The sequence below is a fragment of the Haemorhous mexicanus genome, chromosome 23 (assembly GCF_027477595.1).
Source record: "Haemorhous mexicanus isolate bHaeMex1 chromosome 23, bHaeMex1.pri, whole genome shotgun sequence".
Classification (NCBI taxonomy): Eukaryota; Metazoa; Chordata; class Aves; order Passeriformes; family Fringillidae; genus Haemorhous; species Haemorhous mexicanus.
Window position 1 is genome coordinate 7,488,400 of NC_082363.1, and position 23,929 is coordinate 7,512,328.

At 54.0% G+C, this 23,929-nt stretch overlaps 2 protein-coding genes across 2 annotated transcripts; both read right to left on the minus strand.

Annotated features, from left to right (window-relative positions):
• Nucleotides 1-179: 179 nt before the first annotated feature.
• On the minus strand, nucleotides 180-9,769 carry LOC132337672 (solute carrier family 2, facilitated glucose transporter member 5-like). The gene is made up of 13 exons (XM_059866444.1): nucleotides 9,220-9,769; nucleotides 8,647-8,758; nucleotides 7,010-7,108; nucleotides 6,430-6,590; nucleotides 5,838-5,962; nucleotides 3,908-4,060; nucleotides 3,702-3,827; nucleotides 3,252-3,439; nucleotides 2,770-2,880; nucleotides 2,394-2,495; nucleotides 1,939-2,014; nucleotides 1,550-1,677; nucleotides 180-919 (listed from the first exon to the last, which is right to left on the minus strand). Exons 2-13 carry the CDS (start codon nucleotides 8,692-8,694, stop codon nucleotides 692-694), a joined length of 1,545 nt encoding a protein of 514 aa, XP_059722427.1. The 5' UTR covers nucleotides 8,695-8,758; nucleotides 9,220-9,769; the 3' UTR covers nucleotides 180-691.
• A 1,259-nt stretch (nucleotides 9,770-11,028) lies between these two features.
• Nucleotides 11,029-22,447, minus strand: GPR157 (G protein-coupled receptor 157). Its single transcript, XM_059866445.1, has 5 exons — nucleotides 21,877-22,447; nucleotides 16,062-16,275; nucleotides 14,510-14,704; nucleotides 13,782-14,062; nucleotides 11,029-11,697 (listed from the first exon to the last, which is right to left on the minus strand). The coding sequence occupies exons 1-4, from the start codon at nucleotides 22,251-22,253 to the stop codon at nucleotides 13,817-13,819; spliced, it is 1,032 nt and encodes a 343-aa protein (XP_059722428.1). The 5' UTR covers nucleotides 22,254-22,447; the 3' UTR covers nucleotides 11,029-11,697; nucleotides 13,782-13,816.
• Between the last annotated feature and the right edge of the window lie 1,482 nt (nucleotides 22,448-23,929).

The following is a 23,929-nucleotide window of genomic DNA, read 5'->3' on the forward strand; positions in this document are numbered from 1 at the left end:
TCACCACCCCTTCCCTTGCATTCATATCCCCCAGGAGAGGGGATGTGGAGGGCAGGGCAGGTCCTAGGACAGGTCTTGTGCACTCCCTATGCCTTGACCTGTGGCACAACTTTGCCTTCTTTTCTGTAGTGGATGCAGAGACAGAGCACAGAAACAGCTCCTTTTCCAACACTCATATGGCACAAACTTGAGCACAGGTGTATTGTACATATTAACTGATTTGCTAAGGTCAAAGTAAATCATGTGAAGGATTCTCCATCTACTACACAAGATCCATGCCAAGCTGCTCAACAATTCTGCTTTTGTCAAAACAGAGGGCAGCACACTGATATACCAAGTGGAATTTAATTTCCCCTTGCTGGACCCTCAAACACACAAGTGACAGTTCCTCAGAGGAGTTTAGTGCACTCCTTGCACACGACTGCCCCACATCCAGCCCAAGGACTGGCTTGTGTCCCCTGCATGTGTCACCAGGACACCAGGGACACACATCAGCTCCTCAGTCACAGAACTGAGCTGGCTGAGGACATTTCCTTGGAGCAAGAGGAGGACGTGGCAGTTAGGTTTGGATTTGATGTAAAATGTCTTTTCCAGCCTTAACAGTTCTGTGATTGTCAGATCAGCATCAAAGGAGGAATCCCTGGATTTGTTTTCCTGCTGAACAGATCCTGTCAGGCCAAACACAGCTGGGTCACATCTCACTGCTGGAGAGCCATTTCTTCTCTTCCTGCCTGCTCAGGGGGTAGGAATCTTTAAACTCTTTGCTTTCCTGAACCTCCACTTTGTTCCTCTTGGCCATGATCCTGTTGATTTCCATGAAGGTTTTATTCTTGGTCTCAGGAACGATGAAGAAGATGTAAAGCATGGTGGCAACGCAGATGGCACAGAAGATGAGGAAGCTGTAGGGCCCCAGCCCAGCCTAGGGCAGTGACAGGAGAGAGCAGGGGTCAGGGCACCATTCCAGCAGGGAATACCTGCTCTGGCCCTGCTGCACCCTGCCCTGCCTGTGGCACTGCTGCCATGCTGAGCTGCTCGTGTTTTAACCTGAACAACTCAAAGCTGGGGTGGTTTTAGATTCTGTCTTCTCAAACCAGCACCATGGGTTCATTGGAAACTCCCTGGGAAAGGAGGCTGAGAGTCTGCTCTGTAACTCACACAAAACTCAGCAGCTGCCTCTGCCCAGGGTAAAGTCAGGGACTGCAGCAGTTCATGGTCACTGCTGCTGGGGGCAGTTTAACCAGGCACCCACCTAAAATTGTCCCCTCAAGGCACATCCTGCAGTGGAAAATGGGAAATTTACCATCTTTTCCAAGCTCCTGAGCTCAGGATGAGACCTGGCAATCAAACTGCTTTCTTTTAAAGCCTGTGTAACAGGCAGGTGTGATGAGAAAATGCTGTGAAACATCAGTCTCCTGCCCTTGACACCATCCCGCACACGGGTTTTGGGAACCAACAAATGCATTGACACTCCTCAGAGCCTCTCTGCAAGAACACAGGGGTGAAGAGGCCACTGTGCAGCCCAAGTTCTGCCTTGTGCTGGGGCTCTTACCTCCATGTAGAGGAACACCAGCCCCACGGTGAAGTTACTCAGCCAGTGCACAGAGCCCCCCACCATGAACGCCGCGGGCCGGGATGACTGCAGGAACATCTCCGTGATCATCACAGCAGGAATGGGACCTGCAAGGCAGCTGCAGCTGAGGAAACCCCAGAGGCAGTCCCTGAATTCCTGATTAGACTGCTCATTTCAGTGGTTTCAGCTATCAGTAAATCAAACAAGGATTAAATTTAAAGGCAAAAACGGGGCAATGAAATGACTTGCACAGGGTGTGGCCACACAGAGATGAAACTCAGCCTCCCTGGATGAGCTCCACAAAGGTTTTGGCTGAAAATTGAACACCTGGCTTTGCCCAGCTGGTGGGGGAGGCTGTGGGCACTTACTGGGTCCGATGGCATGTCCAATGATGTAGGCAATGACACAGACAATGCTGAGGTAGGACATCCAGGAGACAGTGGTCTGCAAGGATTGAAGCACAGGTTAGGGCTGCTTCCTGTCTGAACACCACCTGCACATTCAGGGCACTGTTCTCTGTGAGATCTGAAGGCATTCCAAGGCAGTGTCACCCTTCAGTGCCAGAATCAGACACAGAAAGCACAGCCTGGCTATGACCCGTGCTGCCACAGGGATCCTGGGGCAGCAGGAACTGGGAACATCCTGGGGGACATTCGGGCAAGCAGCATCACAGCCTTTCTTTAAGGTAGACGTGCAAGTACAGAGACTTTCTTGCTGTCCCCTTCTCCCCAGGGTGTGGAAGCATCCTCAAAACATTCCCATGGCCTGTTCCCTGGAAAGTCCAGAAATCATGGGAGGGACCAGCTGAGCCAGTCATACGTACCTGGAGATTGAGGGCCAGAGTTAGGATTGCACAGGAGGCAGAGCACAGCACGAAGCCAGCCAGGAGAAGGATCCTCCTCCCCAGGGACTCCACAATGAAAACCTGGGAGACACAGGAGAGGGGCAGACACCAGGGGCTCAGCAATTGTTGCAGTATTTTTGTCCAAGGGACACCACAGGGCATCTGCCATGGAAAACACCTCCCAGCGTGTGCAAATAACTCTCTAGTGGAAAGTTTTTGGGATGAGATGACCTCTAAGGTCCCTTCCAACCCAAACCATTCTGTGGCTGCAGGATTCCATGAGCACAACCTAATTTAAACAGCGGGAGGGGAGGGTGGGCAAGTGAGAGCTCAGAGGGCCCCAGCACAAACTTACAGCCAGCAGAGTCATGACCACGTTGATGGCACCTATTGACACGGTGACATACTGGATGCTGCTGCTGTGCACCCCTGCTGACTCGAAGATCCTGTCTGCGTAGTAGAAGACCTGCAGCAGAACCACAGCTGTGTCACTGCAGGGCCTGGGGGCAGCCCCCTTTGGGCTGCATTAAATCCTGGCACTGGCACACAGGAGCCCGAGGATGGAATCTGCCCATCTCTGGAGACACACAAATCCATCAGACACTTCTGGTTGGGATCTGGGCACGAGCACTTTGCTCTAGAAACACTCCAGGGATCATTAACAGGGCACTGACCCTGCACCTTGTCCTGGATTTGGAACTGGCCAGGGCTGACCCAGCCCGTGTGACACTGGGCATGTCCTGGGTGAAGGGGCACTCCCAGGTGTGTGCCCTGTGCCAGCACTGCCCCCAGCACTGCCCCCAGCCCTTGTTTGTGCCCCCAGCCTTCCCCACTCACCCCGTTGACCCCCGAGAGCTGCTGGCCTGCCATCATGACGATGATGGAGATGAGCTGCCACCTGAGGCCCCTGAAGGTGAACAGGCTGAGCACAGAGAACTGCCCTTCCTCCTTCTCTGACTGGTTCTCCTGGTACATCTCCTGGATCTCATCATCCACGTCCTCCCAGCCCCTCAGCCTCTGCAGAGCTGGTGGGGAGAGCACAGGGAGCCAGGAGCCCCAGGTTTACAGAGCTGTCCTGCTTCAGACCAGGACAGAGCAGGGTGTGACCCTGGGCAGCCCTGGTGGGCACCTGGGATGCACACACCCAGGGAAAGGAGCAGTGTCCCGAGAATTCCACCCCCAGCAGCACAGCGGTGCAGAATTTCCCTCCCTCGTGCTGCTGCCAGGCTGTCCCACAGCCAGACCCACCCCCTCCCAGCTCCCTGCCGTGGCAGAGTGGGGCTGTACCTCTCCGTGCCTGCTCCTCGTTGCCCTTTTGGATGAGCAGGTACCTGGGACTCTCGGGGAAGAAGGGCAAGGTCAGGAGCTGGATCAGGGACGGGATCCCCGTGAGCCCCAGCAGCACAGGCCACCCTGCAGCAAGGTCACAGCACGTCAGCTGAGAGAAACCCTCCCCTGGGGAGCCCTGGAGAGGCCCTGGGCCACAGCTTTACCTCTGGCATTCCCAAGGATGCTGTGGAGCCCAAGGATCTGAGCTGCAAGGATGCCAATGGTGATGAAGAGCTGTGGCACCACCCCAACAGCTCCTCTCAGGTTTTTGGGGGACATTTCTCCAAGGAACATAGGAACCACATTGGAAGCCAGACCTAGAAGTTAAGAGACCAGTGTCAGACTTGCAGCTCAGCCTTCAGCAGGCTGCTGATTGCCCATGGGCAACAAAAGAGATTCCTGATGAGCCACAGGATGCACAGAAACTTCACACTCAAACCCTTCTGCTCTGAGTGTCTGGGTTATCAGCTGCTGGGCCCCAAAGCACTTTTGGGTCTGACAGGATTAGCAGGAGCCTGCCTTGCCTACAGAGCCAGCAGATGATTTGGGGGTGTCTTGGTTTGAGTGTTCAGTGTTCATCCTCCTGAATGCAGCTTCCTCCCAGCAGGCTCTGCCAGGAACAGCACAAGACACACAAAGAAAGCTGTGCTGCTTCAGTTTTGGAAACAAACTCCAAATACAAGAGAGGAACTTTTTGCTTCCTCTAAAACAAGAAGAGAAATCAGTATCCAAACACGCTGATGTGAAAGTGGAAGGAAATGACTTTGTGCTGGCTTTTAAAACTTCCCTGCTTGGTGAGGCTGTGCTGAGAGCTTTGCTGGCCTGTGATATCTTGCAGGTGGCTTGCTGGAATAGGCATTTGTGCTCTAATAAGGGCACCAGGGACACAGGTTATTTTTAGGAACATTCTAGGGCTGCCCACAGTGACCCCAGCGAGCTGGCAGCTCCTGGGCTCACGCTGTCAGTCCTGGCAGCTCCCAAACTCCTGGAATCAAATGACCACAGGCAACTCTTATCTGACATTTCTAGAGTCCCTAGGCTTCAGGAGCCAAAGGGGATCAGGCTGATATTTGAAAGCTGAAAGGCCTAAAAGGCACAGCAACAAGAGCCACCAGTGCCAGAGGGTGACACCCCTGGGATCCTCCCAGATCCTCCCCAGGCACAGTTCAGGCCAGGCCAGCCTGAGAAGGACAAGCCAGGGCAGCCAGGCTGGACTTGCTTGTTGGGTATAAATAACTGCAGAGAGGGATCACATTTAACAAGACCCTTAGCATTTATTCCAAGCTCCAGTGCTGAGGGCAGCTGCCAGGTTTAAGGGACTCAAAAGCCAAAGGAAAACCATTGGATTTAGAAAAATGGAAAACAAGAAACTGGCTCAGGAAAGCAACTTGATCTGTCCATGCAGCAATTACAATTGGCCAGCTAAGGCAGGAAATTTGTTTTTACAAGCGAGCCCAGCTCATTAACAAACCATGGAGTGTGCCAGTCTCACCAGCCCAAAGCCAATTAATTGAGCCTAAATGCTCTTAGGACCCTTACAGCCCTGGCTGTGCTCGGGGAACCCAGCACGGTTCTGTTCTGTTCCTGCAGCTCCAATACAGCCATTCCCAGCAGGAACACACAGATATCCTTGGCCTCCCTCCCTCTCTGCAGGAAATCCAGTGGCTCTGAGCCCTTTGCTCTCCCTTTTAACATTTCTTTTCTGCTGCAGGAAGAACAGTCAGTTCCAGGACTGGATTATTGGATCTGGCAATGCTTTTGATGGATTATTCTGGTTATGTTAAAAAGGAAAGGAGCAGACTATCTGCTTTAAGTTGTCTGGGAAAACAGATTACCCTCAGCGGGTTTGGAGCTGCAGTGCCCAGCAGATGTTTATTGCTGCCTTTACAGACACACATCTCCTCCCCACAGCTTAAATTCCAGTCCCAGGGCCATTATCTCCCAAAGATCTTCAGTACTTCTGCACCAGGCTGAAGCACAGCCTTGTCATGCAGATTCCAAAGTGTGATACCTGTGAAAGCTTCTGCTGGGAGAATAAAACACCTTTACAGGGCCAAGGAAATATTTATTGCTCTCCCTTTACCATCCACTTACCAGCAAATATTCCCATGACAACGCGGGAAAGGATGATTACTTCAAAGGTTTTTGCCAGCTCGGAGGTTCCCATAAGGATTGCAGCAGCGATGGAAAAGAGGTTATTTATCAGCAAAGTGCCCTTTCTGCAAAGGAACAGCAGAAGAGAAGATTCAGCTGGGCATTGCTAAGTTGCAGAAAGATCCCCTCTGTCCAAAACTCAAATTAATCATCATGCCAAACACTGGGCAAGGAGGAAATGGCAGTTGCCACATTTTTCCTGCAGGCGATGAAGGCTTCCAGAAAGAAGTGAAGTTTCTCAGGAAGCCTGAGCAGCAGAAGCTGGGCCAGATCTGAGACCCCAGGACTTTCTTTCCCCACTGGCTCAGTGTCCAGCCCACAGCCCTGGCCATGGCAGAAACCTCATTTATAACCCCATAAATTCCTTCCCACTGGGGAGACAACTCTCGTGGCTGAGCCCAGCAGCTCCCCCTCATCCCACCTGCTTTGGCCTCAAGGTGGGGGGAATTCCAGGCAGCTGAAGGGCTGGGCAAGGTGGAGTCCCCATGAGCTCAATGTTATCTCCCAAAGGAGGGCAGGGCCTCTCACCTACCTGCCACAGTTGTTGACCATGGGCCACACCAGGAGTGACCCAAAGAAGCCACCCAGAGGGAACATGGACACAGTGAGAGACCAGAGCAGTGTCTGGAAGCCTCTGTCCATGGGCACCCCAGTCCTGTCCAGGTAGGTTCTGTTGTAAAAGTCTTGCATGTACTGGAAGGAAGCACAAAGCAGATTTGGCACAGTGGCACAACCTCTGTGCTCTGAGGGTTAGATAACAGCTGCCATAAAACAACTGTCCTGAGAAAAAAAGGGATGGCTGAGCTGGGAAATGAGTGCAGGGGAGGGATGGAGGAGCCTGGGGAGGAGGAGGAGGATGGAGGAGTCTGGGGAGGAGGAGGAGGAGGATGGAGGAGCCTGGGGAGGAGGAGGAGGATGGAGGAGCCTGGGGAGGAGGAGGAGGAGGATGGAGGAGCCTGTGTTCCTGCAGGCTGTCCTGCCCTTCAGGATGTGCCTGGTTCCCAGAGCTGTGTCCCAGGCACAGAGAGAGGACAAGGCCCCCCCAGACCCCCCAAAGTCCATTTAATTGCCATAACCTCACCCCTGCCTGGCTCTGCTCTCACCCCACTCACCGGGGCAGGAGAGTTGATCACAGACACGTTGTAGCCGTACTGGAAGGAAGAGCCAAAGGCAGAAATCAGAGCCACCAGGGCCAGGGGAAGTGTCATTTTCTGCAGAGGGAGAGAAAAAACCATGACCACCACCTTGGAAGTGGGTCTGGCTCTAAGGCATTAATAACATTCAGTAAAAACAAAAAAATACACAAAGCCTTGCTTTCTGTGGTTTTGCCTTCATTTTGCTGCATATAAAAGCCCAGTGGGTTGTTCCATTACAACTCATTTTGTTCAGTTTGATATGCCCACAGTCATTAGAGTAATCCACTCTGCTTTGCTGGTATTGATGAATCATTTGGATGATTAATTTTTTTTCAAGTTACCATTCTTCAAACAGCACCCTGCAGGGAAAAAGGTTTGTGCAATTATTCTTTTCCAATGTGCAAATTGGGCAGTGCACTAACACAGGATATTGGCACAGGAAGGCTTTAAAAAGAAGTGATTTTTGCATTAAGTGGCCAAATCCCTTTCCTGTTTGTTTTTTCTTCCTCTGCGTTTTGGGATAGAGCTATTTATGGATCTGACTGATTGCCACTGAAGGCAATTAGAACTTAGCCAGGCAACCCCCAGAGGGCTTGGCTGAGGGGGACAAGAGCTGCACTTTGCACTAGGACAGAGGAGGGGGATTGCCATCTGCAGCAGGATCAACACCCGTTGTGGGCACACAAACAACCAGAACAACTCACTTTTCCCAGCAGTTTAGCTGCAGTTCAGCCCCGGGGCTGTGTTGACAGAGCTGGGTTGTTGGGGTTTTGTTTGGCTGGGTTTCATAGCTCACTAATGCATCTCACTGCTGCTGTATCAATAAAGCCATTTTTCATTTTAATCTCGTTGGCTGCCACCGTCACCAGCCTTAATGGCCTTAATGTCTGTGAGCTTTTCTGTCCCAGCACTCAGCTCAGGCCCCACATGAGGGCTCTGTCACTTCCCTAATTGAACATTTGTCCAAATAGCTGCTGGTGCTTCCTTCTATTCCTCAGGATCCCTGGCAGCTCAGCTGCAGGGAGCTGCGGAGTTGAAGGCGTGACAGGAGATCAGAATTCAAGTCTGTCTCAGCCTAGGGACTGGAAGGAGGCTCAGGCTTCCAGGTCCTCCGTGGGAGGAGGCTGCTGCCATTCTCTCATTGGTGAAGAAAAGCAGCTGCCTTGCTCTCATTAACCAAATCCCAGGAGCTCAAAAGAGCCACTGGTGTAAATTATTGACATCCAGCACTTCCAAGAAAACCTCTGGCATTCCCCAGCAGTGCTTTGTGCAAGACTCCCCAAACACTGCTGTGAAAGGCAGCCCTGTCCATCTGCAGCCTAAAACTGATTGGAAAATAAAAAAGAAAACTCACACACAGAAGGGGAAAGTCCCACAGAAGGGAAAAGTCCCACAGGAGGGGAAAGTCCCACAGGAGGGGAAAGTCCCACAGAAGTTACGGGGTGGGAGAGCTGCAGACAATCACCCAGTGCAACACTGCACTGCAGACACAGACTGGGCTCAAGAACAGAACCATCTCAGCCCAAAAGATCACCTTTTCCTCTCTTCACAGGCACCCCCAGGTGCCCAGGGCTTGTTCTGTGTCCCTGGAAGCAGGCAGGCAGCGTACTCACCCCCCTGGCACCCTCGGAGCTGTCCTGGTTCCCTCCTTTCAGCTTCATGCTGGATCACAGGTGCTGAGCACAGCTTCTCCCAGGCACGGCACACGGGGGGCATGGGCCTGCCCTGCACAGAGAAACCCCTCCTGTGACTCTTCAAGCACTGCCAGGCTCTGCCAGCCAGGTAAGGCACTGATTGATCACCCCCCTCCCCTGCCTGACTCTCCCACGGCTGCAATTTCCTTCTCTTCCAACTCTGTTCCAGTGACACATCTTCTTCTACCAGATCCTGTCTCAAGCAGAAGTGCTGCCCAGTGAGAGGGGCACAGGCTCATCTCTCCAGGGAGAAGGGGCAGACTTTCACCAAAGCTGGTAAAAGGAGCCAATTTCCCCCCAAATCTGGACATATGGACAAGCAGAGTCCATGGAGCTGCAGCCCGGGGCAGCTGGGGGTGGTACAGCCAGAGGTGCTGCCCAGCAATTGTGGCATCAGGGAGCCCTGGCAGCACAGGGTGCTTGCCCTGAGCCACAGCACTGCAGCTGTGCCCAGACAAACTGCACAGGACAGAATGCTGCTCCTTGTCCTACCTTGCAGGGACCAGCTGGCTCAGGCCCTGGTGCAGCCCCCAGAGCTCATCCTCCCGGAGCTGTGCCTGTGAGCGTCTCCTCCAGAGCACTGGAATCCTCTCCCTCTCCGTGCAGGGGAGCAGCACGTGCTGCTGGCTCTCTGTTGAGCTCCTCTGTTATGGGATGGCTTTAAGAGCCCAGGACCTGGTTAATCATCCACTACAACTCCGGAGTTTATCAGAGAAACGCAAAGTTCGCAGGCATCCCCAGCAGCCAGACAAACTGGAACAAAACCTGCTGTGTACTGGCCTGTCTATTTTTATTGGCCAGCTCAGAAAAAGGCATCTCATGAGCAGCTCCTCTTTTCCACGTGCCCTGCACAGCTCCCTGGCTGGCTGCAGCCTCTCCTCCTCCACGTGGCAGCAGCATGCCCCGAGGCAGGAAGAGGAGCAGCGCCCTGCTGCTCTCACTGTGGAAGAATTCAGTCCCCAGCCTCGCTGGCTTTTCTCTTGTGCTGCATTTCTTTTCAGTGAAGAGCCTGAAGATGCTGTTCCCAGGTGTCCTGATGGGGGTCAGGCTCCTGTGGCACAGCCCACTGCTCACTCAGCAGCTCCTGCTGTCCTCACCTTCACAGATCTTAAGCCAAGAGGGAAAATTCTGCCCCAGAGTTGGGGAAACTGCAAAGAGGGCAAATTTCCAAATTTCCCTCAAAGGCAGCGTCACCCTCTGGGAGCTCTTGGCAGAATGACAGCTGCTCTGACACTCAGTAAATACAGGCAAGGGGAATTCTCTATCATGGTCTTTAAACTCTGGTCCTGAACTTGAAGAAATAATTTGAAACATACAGGAATCAAAGAGAACACATATGTTTGTCATCAAAACCCCTTCATCAGAGTAAACATTTGCTTATGGCAGCAGAACAGTTGGAATATTTTCTGAGCACAGCAGGAGTGTGGCAGCAACATCTCTATGGTTGTAACTGGCACTGGGATGATCCTGGAGGAGGTTGGTGAAGGGAGAGAGCACAGTAAATCAACTTCGTGGATTTTCAAAGCACTGCAGGGCTGTGACATCTCCAGCAGCTGGGATCCTGCTGGACTTGGCAAAGGACAGGGCCAGGCACGAGCAAAAAGCTGATTGTACAGGCATTTACAAGCACGTTCTCCATCTCAGCTGCAGCACATCCCAAGGTTTTACATCTGCTCTCCACCCCAGAGCCTGTGTGCCTGGAGATGTTCACTCCACGGCTCCCCTGCCCTCACCCAGCTCCTGCTGTGCAGGGATTTATTTACCCTCAGCCCAGTGGTCTGTGCTCAAGGCTGGCTCCTATGAAACCCTGATATCTTTGGGGGGAAAAAATGATCAAGAGGGCAAACTCGGTTTGCAGGACAGCAAAGGTGCTGGAGAAGGTTAGTGGTGAGCTCCAAGATGTGATGTTTGAGCAGGAGCTGGCAGCCAGCCCTGCTGCAGGGTGCTCCTTGCACTGCCCCCCCTGAGGAGACATCCCACAGAATATACCCACCAGTGACACCTTCCCACCTGCAGTTTGGCAAGGAATTGCATGCTCAGGCAAGGCTAAGTCAATATTTTGGGCCCCTGAGCTACAACAGGACTTTAGGAGAAAGAAGGATTTCAGAAATTAATGATCTGCCTGAAGTAAATCATGCACAGACCCTGCTTTAGCAGCTGTCCAAAGGGCTTCCAGTCCAACAAGGAGAGGGAGAGTTGAGTCTGATGCCCACAAGAGGAAAGGGCTGGATCCAGGAGGGCTCTGCAGCCAGAGCCAGACCAGACCCTATTTGTGCTGCACAAATGCAACGCTGGGCAGCGTCCTGGTAAAGAAACTGAACTTTATTTTGTAAAAGTTGGAGAAAATACTTTAAAACCGCAAGTGAGGAGCTGTGAATGAGGTAAAACATTATCTGCAAATGGCACACAAAGCCCCAGCCCCTCCCCAGCGTGAGCCAGCGGTCCCAAGGCACAGACAAAGCCCAGGAGCTCCGAGGCAGGCAGCGTCCTGCTGCGGGCAGGGCTGTCCCTGCTGGAGCCTGGGCACATCCCACATCCCTGGGGAGCCTGCAGGGCTCTGATTCCCTCGGACAGCCCCCAAACACCAGGCAGGAGGGATCCACAGCCAGAGGCACCATCCAGCAGCACCACGAAAGGAACATTGTTCTGTCCCAGTTCAAGCGAAGAGCAGAGCCGGGCTGGAGCTCCCGGAGGGCTCTGCCCCGACGGAGAGCCATGCCCAGGACAGTCCTTCCAGCAGCTCCTGGAGCCTTCCTGGCCCGGCTTTCTTCTCTCGGAACTCACCACACATGGGCTGGGCAGGCAGAAAAGCGAGACCCCAGCCAAGGGTTCAGAGGAGGTGAGGGAAGGAGGGGAGGCAGACGGGAGCGTTCCAGAGCATCCTGACACAGCCTGCGCGGGGCTCCGCCTCTCCAGCGCCGCTTTCCTCGGGCTGCAGCTCCCTCTGTGGGGCTGTGCCAGCCCCCTGACCTGCAGGGACAGTGACACTCACTGCAGGGACAGTGACACTCACTGCAGGGACAGTGACACTCACTGCAGGGCTGTGCCAGCCCCCTGACCTGCAGGGACAGTGACACTCACTGCAGGGACAGTGACAGTCACTGCAGGGCTGTGCCAGCTCCCTGACCTACAGGGACAGTGACACTCACTGCAGGGACAGTGACACTCACTGCAGGGACAGTGACACTCACTGCAGGGCTGTGCCAGCACCCTGACCTGCAGGGACAGTGACACTCACTGCAGGGACAGTGACACTCACTGCAGGGACAGTGACAGTCACTGCAGGGCTGTGCCAGCCCCCTGACCTGCAGGGACAGTGACACTCACTGCAGGGACAGTGACACTCACTGCAGGGCTGTGCCAGCCCCCTGCACCTTCGGGGACAGTGACAGTCACTGCAGGGACAGTGACACTCACTGCAGGGCTGTGCCACCTGCACAGGACAGTGACACTCACTGCACCTTCGGGGACAGTGACAGTCACACCCCTGAGCTGGAAATGTGACCCTGGCCCATTCCTCCCAAAGCACTTCTCAGAGCTCTGTAATGGAAAAAGGCAAACTGAGGACATGGAATCTGTTTTGATTCTTTTTGGTGTTGTTTTTTTCCGCTGTTTTGTTTTCCCTTAAGCCAAGCTGGTGACAATTCTACTTTCTCTCTTCAGGGCTGGCTCCAAAAAACTGAACACAGCATGATACTGAGTCTCATAAAATTTAAACATTTCTATCCTACCTTTCTGCAAGAAGTTTAACACATCTCCTCTTTGCAAGCCTTGTGGGACTCACAAGAGGTTGAGCTATCCAAGGTTGCTGTTTAGCTTTCAGAAGTTTTTAAAAGGCTTTTGAAAGGAGAAGAAACAACTCTTGGAGTCAGATGAGATGCTTCCATCTACCTTTCAGAGGCTCCAGGGAGGCTGAGGGGCAGAGCCATCCAGCAGCCCCATGAAACAGGCTCCTGAGTGTTTACACAGCCTGTGCCCACGAGGGTTCAAACACACTGATATAATTATGGAGTGAATGCCAAGGCTCAGGAGAGAGCAGGAGCCACCTCTGCCCACAGAGGTATCCATCCCCTTGTGGGCAGAACTCACAGCACCAAACACCTGATCTGTGCAGCACTGATGGCATGTGTGTGCACGTGGCATTTCACTTCACAAAGAGCCACCAGTTCCTCTTCAGCTCTGCCTGGTGCCCCGTTCCTGTGGGCAGACAGTCCTGCAGCTCAGTTCCTCCTTTCATCCTCCTTCCACAGACCCGGGGAGCAGCAGGGGGAAGGGAGCAGGGCAGGTCTGTACGTGGTTTGGGAGTGTGATGGGGCTGCAGAGTCAGACAGGGAACCCAGAGCAGCAGCAGAACCCCTGTGGCTGCTCCCTGTGACTGCTCCCTGATCCCTGTTCCTGCTCCCTGTGACTGCTCCCTGATCCCTGTCCCTGCTCCCTGTGACTGCTCCCTGATCCCTGTCCCTGCTCCCACCCTTCATGGGGGCACAGCCAGGGCAGGAGGGGGAAAGGCTCACTGGAGTTACCATGAGAGGAGGAAAGGCTCACTGGAGTTACCATGAGAGGGGGAAAGGCTCACACTGGAGTTACCATGAGAGGAGGAAAGGCTCACTGGAGTTACCATGAGAGAAGGAAAGGCTCACTGGAGTTACCATGAGAGGAGGAAAGGCTCACTGGAGTTACCATGAGAGGAGGAAAGGCTCACTGGAGTTACCATGAGAGAAGGAAAGGCTCACTGGAGTTACCATGAGAGGAGGAAAGGCTCACTGGAGTTACCATGAGAGGAGGAAAGGCTCACACTGGATTACCATGAGAGGGGGAAAGGCTCACTGGAGTTACCATGAGAGGAGGAAAGGCTCACTGGAGTTACCATGAGAGGAGGAAAGGCTCACACTGGATTACCATGAGAAGAGGAAAGGCTCACTGGAGTTACCATGAGAGGGGGAAAGGCTCACTGGAGTTACCATGAGAGGAGGAAAGGCTCACTGGAGTTACCATGAGAGGAGGAAAGGCTCACTGGAGTTACCATGAGAGGAGGAAAGGCTCACTGGAGTTACCATGAGAGGAGGAATCAGCAGCAGCCAGGGCCAGCTCAGGTGCTGGGGAGCAGCGGCTTCGTCTGTCCGGGGCCGGGCACGTCCTTGTCCATGTCCTTGTCCCTGTCCTTGGCCCCGTGGGTCTGGGGGCGCTGCCAGGGGCTGGGGGGGCCCTGGCCAGGCCGGGCCAGCTCTGCACAGTGGCCGCAGCAGAGCAGGGCCAGCAGCCGCGCCCGCACCGCCCGTGTGCACAGCACGAACAGGATGCAGTTGGCTCCTCCTTGGAACGTGTTCCCGATCCCCTGCAAGGCAGCACGGGCATCACCCGCCTGCTCCCGGGGCGCCCCCAGAGAGCAGCACAGCCGTGCCACAGCAGCTGCAGCGGGACAGCCACCGGCTCTGAGGACAAGGACTTCAGAGAGACGAGGGGCTTTCCCAAAAAGCGCCCGAAGGCAGCCCGGGGCTGTTGTGCGCTGGCACTGGGGCAGGGCAGGCTGAGCCCTGCTGGACAGACGGCCAACATCCCCCGTCCATCCCTGCCAGTGCAGCTTTGCCCTGCAGCCACTAGATGCTGCTGGAGCAGCTCCTGCTGCATTTCTGCCTCTGCTGCAGCGCTGCTGCTGCCCGGGCGTCACCTGAGGGCAGCAGCAGCTCCCGCACCCTCGGTCCCACCGGGAAAGGCGGCGCTGGGAGCACCCAGTGCCCTGCCCCACCCAGGGGTGCGGGAGGCACTCCCAGCAAGCACTCACGTGCAGCACGACCAGGACGGGGTTCTGCACGGCAGGGGAGTCGCACAGGGTCAGCACGAAGCGCACCGTGCTCCAGATGCGGAGGAAGATGAAGATGAGGGGGATGAGGATCAGCTTCTTGTCCGCCAGGCTGGTGCGGGGCCGCAGGGCCGGGGCTGCGGGCAGGATGGGGCGGTACTCGGAGAGGGCGGCGTGCTGCGGGGACAGGGACAGCGACAGGACAGGACAGGGGATGAGCAGGAGCCTGCAGACATGGCACAGCCCCAGGGGCCCTGCCCAGAGCCAAGGAACCCTCAGGAGTGGAGCAGGGCTGCCGTGGAGAGCAGCAGCCACTCTGCCCTTGGGGACAGTGACATTCCTGCTGAAGGCAAGCAGTGACAGCTCCCAGTGCTGCTCTGATCCCGAGGTGAGAACGGGGCCAGCTGCCCCAGCCCTGTCCCCAGCCCTGCTCAGGGACAGGAGTGTCCCCAACCCTGTCCCCAGCCCTGCTCAGGGACAGCAGCGTGCCCAGCACTGTCCCCAGCCCTGTCCCCAGCCCTGTCCCCAGCCCTGCTCAGGGACAGCAGCGTGCCCAGCCCTGTCCCCAGCCCTGCTCAGGGACAGCAGCGTGCCCAGCCCTGTCCCCAGCACTGTCCCCAGCCCTGTCCCCAGCCCTGCTCAGGGACAGCAGCGTGCCCAGCAGTCCTGGCAGAGGCAGGAGCCAGCTCAGGTTTCCAGGAGGTCACGCTGCTGTCTCTGCCCAGGCTGGGACACCGTGTCCTGCCTGCTGCACGCCAGGTGATGCTGACAGGCACCAGCAAACCCTCCCCAGCTCTGCTCCCCTCCCCTTCCCTTCCCTGGACTCTCAGGGCTGCTGAACATCACCTCATTCTTCCAAGTCATCTGCAGGATCCTGCCCTAAGCAGGGCTGGGTCATCCCCACCACCACCACAAGCAGAGCAGAATTTCCAGGACACCTACCCACACGTGGGGCTTTTCCCCTAACCCAGCTCAGAGAGAAAAGGAATCTCTGTGTGCAGCTCCTTCTGCCCCTCTCATCTGGATTTGTCTGTAATGCAAATGCTGTCCTGGATGCCTGCACTCTGTGTGTTCCCAAGGAACAGAACCACTGAAGCTCTGAATTCCAAGCCCTGCCAGGACAGGGAGTCTCCTGCATGGAGCCCAGAGCCATCCAGTGCCTGGACTCCCAAATGGAGCTTTGAGCTGCAGTACAAAATAACATTCACAAACACAAACTAGCTTTGGGACACTAAAAGGACTGAGGCTTGAGAATTCCAATCTTGGTACAAGTGGAACTGCAGAAAACTGATTAAAGCTGAATTTGTCCTTCACATTCTGTTTCAATTCTAACTGTAGCATTTCCCTCATGAACATCCCACAACCCCTGCTCGTTTTCAAAGGGCTTTTGCATCCTGCTTGTGCTAAGTCACAGTGTGATGGTGCTGTGGATCAGGCACTGCCTCTCCCAGGGACGTTTCAGTGTTGTGAAGCCCCTCCTGCCTGAACAAGGAGCAAGAAACGCAGAGCTGGAATCACCCAGCCAAAGACTCACAGCTCTGTTAATGTGCTTCCTGATGAGGATGTAGAGCACTGGCAGGGTGACATAGGCCAGGATCTCCCAGAGCTTTCCTGTCAGCAGCATCCACAGGAGCCGATCCTCAGCCTCCAGGTTGACCCAGCACCAGCCCACAGAGACGTTGGAGGCGTCGTAGCCAATCTTCCTCAGAGCCACAGCAGCCACCGTGATGGCCAGGGGGACACCCCAGCTGGGGGGACACCGAGAAGGGGGTTAGCCCAGCAACAGCCTCAGCTGAGCCCCCACAGCTCAGGAAAGGGTGGCAGAGCCAGGGACTGTGCCCCAGCCAGGATCCCAGTGCTTATCCCAGCCCAGCAGCACCGCTGCCCCAGAGGGGGGAGTGCCAGCAGGCACTGGGCACTGAACCACCCAAAGCCCCTCCTGGGGAGCCCGAGGGAGCCCAGCCCTGAGGGCAGAGGGGCAGGGACTGCTGCACTCTGCCCTGGCCCTCACAGGGCTCAGGGGGCAGCAGGACCCATCCCACCTCCTGCCCTTCCCCACGCCCCCCTGGACACGGGGAGGGGGGCTCACACAAGGCCAGGGCACTGTAAAGGGGATTTTCCTGCAGGACCCATCCCACCTCCTGCCCTTCCCCACGCCCCCCTGGACACGGGGAGGGGGGCTCACACAAGGCCAGGGCACTGTAAAGGGGATTTTCCTGCAGGACCCAGCCAGCTGATCCCGAGCTTTCAGAGCCAAGCAGCCAAGTCCCACCTTCCTATTCCAAAGTGAAACTCTGCACTCAAAGAAATAAATCCAGGACTTCATTCTGCCAGCGGTTTGTTTGCTTGCTTTGCTTTTAAGTGAAGATGTAGTCAGTATTTTGGGAGGAAAATATGATTTCTGAAGGACAAAGAGCCAGGGAAAAGTACTGGGAGTAACAGCCAAAAGCTAAGAAAGCAAAGAGGAGCCACATCCACCTAACTTGGAGCTGTGACTTTGGCTTCTCACTTGATGGCAGAGGCAAATACAGGGAAGCATTTAGAAGAAAAATAACTGTGGTGACACACTTGAATGAAGTCACTCGGCAGCTTGGGCTGCCCACAAGAAACCATGAGGAAGAAGAGAGGAATCCCAGCAGCCCAAACAAAAATTCCATCACAGGAGTGCCCTGCATCCTGTGAGTGTGTCACCTGCCCTCCCCACGGGCACCCCAGCTCAGGCTGGCCTCCAGCACGGCCCTCCTGCTCTCCCAGCTGCACAGAGCACAAACCCACGGCTGCCTTGCTCTGCTACAGTCTTCCTCTGACAGCCTGGAGCAGCTGCAGGGAGCATGGGAAGGAATTGGCCCCAAAAACCAGACTCCAGAGCAGGTAGGCAAACAGCAGCTGCCTTGACCAGATTACCTGAAACTCCAGCTGTAGCACCAGAGATAATCCCATTATGTCAGATTTTAAAAATACCCCATTTCCTACTCTTAAATAATGTCTGGATTCACCTACTGACAAAATAAACAAATATAAATATAAGGCTGTAAAAACTTTAGAGTCAACTGTGTAGAACATTTTGTCTCAGGGCTCAGCTCAGAACAGGCAGTGCTATTCCAAGCCAGGGCTGTTATTTAAGGACAGTGGTGCTGCAGGAAGCCCTCCCCACTCTGTTATCAGAGCAGACTTCTAAAAACATCCCAAACGTCACCACCACCATGAAAGTTTCCACACAGCTCAGGAGCCCTTTTGGTGAAACTGGTGACTTCTCAGGAAACAACTGCAAATGCAAAGACATTCCATTCTCAGCACTGCTGCAAGGACTGAGCACTGAGGTAAAGGATTCAAGAGAAATGGCACTTCCTAAAAGAAACCATGTGCAGGCACAAAGGCGGCAAGAAAAAGGAAGTGAATGAAGAAACTGATTTCACACGATTTTACAAATCATGATCTCATCAGTGAGCTGAGACTGCACAAGAATGACAACAAAACCAGGTCAAATGATGGTGTGTGGATGTAAGACAGGACAGTGTAAGCACAGACACAGAGAGGCCACAGGAGGAAATAACTCACCACTGAGAAAGGGACGTAAAAACCTTCAGGAGATAACTGGGAAAGGAAGAACACACTGCTGCATTACCAGGAGTTAATTCTGGGATCAGGTGGACATTGACCACTGACACCAGGCAAAAGGATTACCAACACAGGGAAATCAGAGAGGGGCTAGGAAGGAATCAGACACTTCTGTGAAGTCCAGCTCCATCTCAGCAGGCTGGAAAGGAGAACTGAGACTGGTGATTCAGTTGTTCTCAGGAGCTCCAAAGTGACAGATCCAGGAGGGCTGCCAAATGTCTCTGAGCTAGGAGAGTGGGGCAACTGAAGAATCAGGAGAGATCACCACCCAAGGTGTGTGAGCACTGCAATAAAAAGGATCCCAGAAGACAGAGAGCAGAAACATCCCCTGAGCCCCAAAGAGCAATTCTGTAGGCTGGGCCTCTCCACAGCACACCTGGATGCAAACTCTGGGGGACAGGAGGGAAGGTGACTCCTCCTGCCTCTTCAAAGGCTGGAAATCCAGCCTGTAAGACAGACCCAGCAGGATTTATTCCTCCAATACAGCTCCTGGTGATTTATGAATTAAAAAATCCTCCAACCCAGCAGATCTTTGCACAAGCCACACCAAAACAAGGCAAGGTGAGGACCCTTCAGCTCCAGCAGTGCTCAGCTCGACCTGCCCTGGTTTCCTGGGGTCAGATTGCCCAAGAGGCACATTCTGATTTATGCTGCACAGCTGCTTTTCCCCCCTGGGGGCTCTCAGGTGCAGGTGAGCTGCTGTCACCTGCCTGCACAGGTTAGCCAAGGAGCCTTCCTGCCTGCAGGCAGTTCCTTCTGGGGACAGGAATTTGTACTCTGCCAGGAGGGAAAAGTCCTGGACAGCCCAGGCAGGTCCAGGAAGGAGCTCTGAGCACACTTTGTAACCAGAACTCCAAGTCTGCCCCAGTCCAATCCTGCAGGAAGGAGTGAGATGAACAGTAGTGCATGAAAGGAGCCAGGCACCCCATGGACCTGAACAGATGTGCATGGTTATAATGTGTGTATATAGATATATACATAACACATTTTAATATATAACATGAACAGACATGCATGGTTATAAATGTGTGTATATAGATATATACATAACACATATTAATATATAACATGGATAGACATGCATGGTTGTAATGTGTGTATATAGATATATACATAACACATATTTTAATATATAACATGAATAGACATGCATGGTTATAAATGTGTGTATATAGATATATACATAACACATATTAATATATAACATGGATAGACATGCATGGTTATAATGTGTGTATATAGATATATACATAACACATTTTAATATATAACATGAACAGACATGCATGGTTATAATGTGTGTATATAGATATATACATAACACATATTTTAATATATAACATGAATAGACATGCATGGTTATAATGTGTGTATATAGATATATACATAACACATTTTAATATATAACATGGATAGACATGCATGGTTATAATGTGTACATATATAAAACATATATTTTAATATATAAGCATGCATACATTATAGATTTTTTTTAAGTAAGTATATTTATGGTTAAAATGATCTGCACAGCCTGACCATGAAATGAAAACCCTTCAGAACATTGTCAGCAATTGGCACCAAAAGCCAAGCAGGAAACAAGCCCGAGGTGGGCTCTGCCTGCTCCATTCCTCACCCCGAGTTTGGATGAACTCCTCTCACAACAAAGGTGATGTTTTCCAGCAGGTGATGCCTGACCCTGGGAACTCCAGCAGCCTGGCCACTGGCACTCTGCATGCCAGAACTCACACTCTGCAGCTACCCAAGAGATTCCAAAGCTGGCTGCAGGCTTGTTTCCAAAGCTCATCTGAGCTCAACAGGTTGAAAAGCAAAGCAGAGGCTGCAGCTCTGCAGCCTGGAATTGGTGGATTTGTTACCACAGGAATCCCTGTGGCACCAACCTGCCTGACGGGTTTGATCCACTGGGACATCCTGATTTCCCTCAGGAAAATTCCAGGTTCTGGCTTCCAATGTGTATTTAGCCAGCTCCATCTCCGAGCATGGTGCCCAGAATTTCATTTCTCAGCTAACTGCAAAGGTGCAGGGAAGGAAAGCAGGGGGATGTGTCACGAGGGGATGGGCAGAGAACACGTCCTCACTTGTTGTCTCTGGCTTTTCAGACACATCATAAAGCAGAAACAGCTTTGGACACTGGCTCTGCACAGAACAGGAGGAATTTACAAAGCAGAACCTGATCTCAGGTGCTCCACAGCCTTTAAACAGAGCAGATGGTGCTGGTCAATAGCAAGGACTGAAGATGGCATTTCATTTTCATTGTAAAGAACTGAAAATAAACCGAACAAATTCCCCCAGAAGCTGCTCAGTCTGAGCATCTCTCCGTCCATGCCAGGGGCAGAGCAATCTCCCCCCCAGGATTTTTACAGTTTCCAGGGAGTGCTCAATTGTTTCAGGGCCTCTGTTTCTCTCCACACTTGGTAGCTGACAAGGCTGGGGAGCATTAAACCAGATGGAGAAACTGAAGCACAGACAAAAGCCACACAAGCAATTAGCAGACAGGAAAATTACAACTAGGCCAGATTTGCCTGAGCTCTTTGATGTGCCTGACGGAGCCAGAATGCCCAGGAAGGAGTCAGACTTGGGTTTACATCCATTAAGCAACACGTGGCTCTCTGGCAGCACCCTGTCCTCACCACAGCTCTCAGAGTGCAACTCTCCTTTGCTGGAGATGGGATGGCAGAAATTCTCCTGCTGTGCATCTTCCCCCAGCCCCAGCAGCAGCCTGGCGTGCCCAGGGCCCTGTGCAGCCCCCAGCCCCTCACCCAGCAGCAATCCCAGCAGGGCAGGGACTGAAGATCCTCCCTGGCTCACACTCAGCCTCAAAGTCTCCCTGCCCATCCTCACCTGGACTCAGCTCTACTGCACTCATCTGCAAACAATGCTGTTTGAAACTAAAAGGTGTCAAATACTTGACCAAGAAACAAAAGAAAATTCTCTACTTGTCCTGAGGGGTTTTTTTTCCCTTTTTAGAGCAGATCACTCCTCTTATAATTTGTTGCAAAAGCTTGGCAGCTCGGGGGACTAAAGGATCACTGTTTTGCTCAGAGTGGACGTAGCACATGATTCCACAAGCTTCAATTGCATAATGAAAGCTTTTACTAAACATGATGTGGAAAATCAGTGCCCTAAATAGCAGAAAGTGAGACATAAAGCTACTCTGTGGACTGGTTTGTCTTGCTTTCAATCAAACATGCCAAAACAACCTTCAGAGCGCTTCCCCAGCAGTTTCATCACTTGTGAGGAGCAGTTTGCTGTGAGGATGGGATTACAGCAACCTGCCTGGGCAGAGGGGAGGGATCCACACACCAGGCTGACAGGGGGAAGCTGGGGACCTGTGGAAACAGATCCCAAACACGGAAGCTTGGGCAGCAGCAGGCAGGTATCACAGACAGGGGGTTTGTTATAGCATTTCTAGAACATCAGAGCAGACTGCAGGGAAAGCAGAAGCCAGGATTTCCAGTCATTAGAACTTGCCAGAGATTTTTCTAAGTGACCTTGAACAAAAAACTTCAGCTTTTCCACATCTCCAACTGCTCACTTGGGAAGGGAAGGGGGGAACAAGCAGGGTGGGTTAGTTAAGACACCAAAATCCCTGTTCAAAAGGAATCTGAGGGGAAGAGGAGAAGGAAAGGACAGAGACTCAAGGGACACCCGAGGCTCCATCCCAGAGCAGGGTGGGGGTGCCTGGGGGTGCCAGCACAGCACACAGCACCCACCTCACGGCGTGGAAGCCCCAGAGCAAGCCCTGGCCCGCGGGGGAGCCCCTGACGATGCTCAGGTACAGGTAGAGGGCGATGGCCATGGTCCAGAAGAAGGAGCTGGTGTTGGCGAAGGTGGACAGGGCGCCCTGCAGGACGCAGTCCCACGAGGTGCCCTCGAAGTCCCGCAGCACGCCGTAGAAGTAGGAGAGGGCCGAGAGCAGGTCGGCCAGGCTCAGGTGCAGCAGCAGCTGCCGCGGCCGCGTCCGCAGCTCCGGCCAGCGCGCCTGGGTGCAGAGCAGCAGCGCCGAGCCCGCGCAGGACAGCGCGCACGACAGCAGCACCGGGCAGCGCTCCGCCGCCAGCAGCGGCGTGGGGGGCAGCGGGGACAGCATGGCACGGGCGGCGGGGACAGCGGGATGGAGCGGGGGGACAGCGGGATGGAGCGGGGGGACAGCGGGATGGAGCGGGGGGACAGCGGGATGGAGCGGGGGGACAGCGGGATGGAGCGAGGGGACAGCGGGGGGCAGAGGAGAGGAGAAGGATGGAGAGGGATGGAGCGGGGGACAGCGAGGGGACAGCGGGATGGAGCGAGGGGACAGCGGGGGGCAGAGGAGAGGAGCGGGGGTACAGAGGAGAGGAGCGAGGGGACAGCGAGGGGACAGAGGAGAGGAGTGAGGGGACAGCGAGGGGACAGAGGAGAGGAGCGGGGGGACAGCGGGGACAGCGCGGTGCAGCCCCCGGGACGGGCGCGCTCGGGGAGTGTCCGGCCCGGCCCGGCCCGGCCGCAGCGCTGTGCCCGCGGGGAGCGGAGCGCTCTGCCCCAGCCCGGCACCGGCCGCGAAGGCGGCGCGGCAGCCGCAGGAGAGCCCCGGGAGCGGCGGGGCCCGGCCCGCCCCCGCCGTCATGTGAGACCGGCCCGGCCCCCGTGCTGCCGAGGGAATCCCCGCCGGGACCGGGACCGGGACAGGGATCGGGACAAGGATCGGGAGCAGGACAAGGACCGGGAGCGGGACCGAGAACGGGACATGGATCGGGAGCGGGACCGAGAACGGGACAAGGACCCGGAGCCGCTCCCTGCTCCCTTCGTGGCGCACGGAGCGCACTCACCGCGGCCCCGCAGCACAGAAAATCCTTTTTTCCTTTCAATCAAAACTCCCGCCCCGGCCGGGGAGAGCAGCGCGGCAGCAGAAGGAACAAAGCCCTGGGCTGCTGCTGTCTCCTTCCTTTCCTGCGGACACCTCCTCCCCAAGGACAGCGCACAGCTCTCCGCCCTGCCGAGCCAGAGCCACCGGGATTTATTCACAGATTTATACACAAATTGCTGCCTTTGGAAACAAGATCTTCTTCCAACATACCCTAGTTACCACTCGGTTAAACTTCAGTCAAGCAGCCTTTACTCTTTCAGGAATTTATTCGGAGCGTGATGCTCCCTGCACGTTCTTTACAGAAAAAGGAAGCTGCAGCAACTCGCATTTGCCCTGCACACAGTCTGACACCAACAGCTCTTTTAACTCTACCACTACTGCAGGCTTTCTTTAGCGACCATCTGACCCCTCAAAAAAAAAAAACAAAACCAAAAACCCACAAAGCTTTGTCAGGGCTGCATTCCCAGTTGTTGCTCTCACACATTCTTGGCTTCCTCCTTGTTCCCTGGTTTCCCTTTTCCCCACTTTTATAGCACAAGCCCAACCTACCACAGACATCCAGACAAACCACGTCAGCAAACACCCTGCCTGGTGAGTGCTGCTTTTATTTTGGGTGATGGATGAGGCTCCACAACACAGCTTAATTAAGTCTTGCCAGATAGAGAACCAAGATAAATCCAGAACTTGCATTTCCACTGACTTGTGGCTGTGATTCAGATGTTCTAAAATATTCTTTAAAAAATGGCTTGTCAGGTCAACATAAATTGTTGAAGTAAAACCCAGAGAAATGGATCTTTGCCTTAACAATCAGAAATGGGACAGGCAGAGGATTTTCTGCCAGGTCTCTCCCTGTTTTCTAAAATAGGAGTATGGGAAGTGTGCACACAGGAGTCACCACTCAGCAGCAGGCCGTACTCAGAGTT

What these genes read in the sequence shown, in the direction of transcription:
- LOC132337672 (XM_059866444.1), bottom strand. Translation starts at nt 8,694, where the DNA reads ATGAAGCTGAAAGGAGGGAACCAGGACAGCTCCGAGGGTGCCAGGGGG. An exon ending in GCTCCGAGGGTGCCAGGGGG is followed by an intron (nt 7,109 to 8,646) that starts GTGAGTACGCTG and finishes CTCCCTCTGCAG; the next exon opens with AAAATGACACTTCCCCTGGC. An exon ending in ATGGTCAACAACTGTGGCAG is followed by an intron (nt 5,963 to 6,429) that starts GTAGGTGAGAGG and finishes GTTCCTTTGCAG; the next exon opens with AAAGGGCACTTTGCTGATAA.
- GPR157 (XM_059866445.1), bottom strand. Translation starts at nt 22,253, where the DNA reads ATGCTGTCCCCGCTGCCCCCCACGCCGCTGCTGGCGGCGGAGCGCTGC. An exon ending in GGAAGCACATTAACAGAGCT is followed by an intron (nt 14,705 to 16,061) that starts GTGAGTCTTTGG and finishes CTGTCCCCGCAG; the next exon opens with CACGCCGCCCTCTCCGAGTA. An exon ending in CCGTCCTGGTCGTGCTGCAC is followed by an intron (nt 14,063 to 14,509) that starts GTGAGTGCTTGC and finishes GCTGCCTTGCAG; the next exon opens with GGGATCGGGAACACGTTCCA.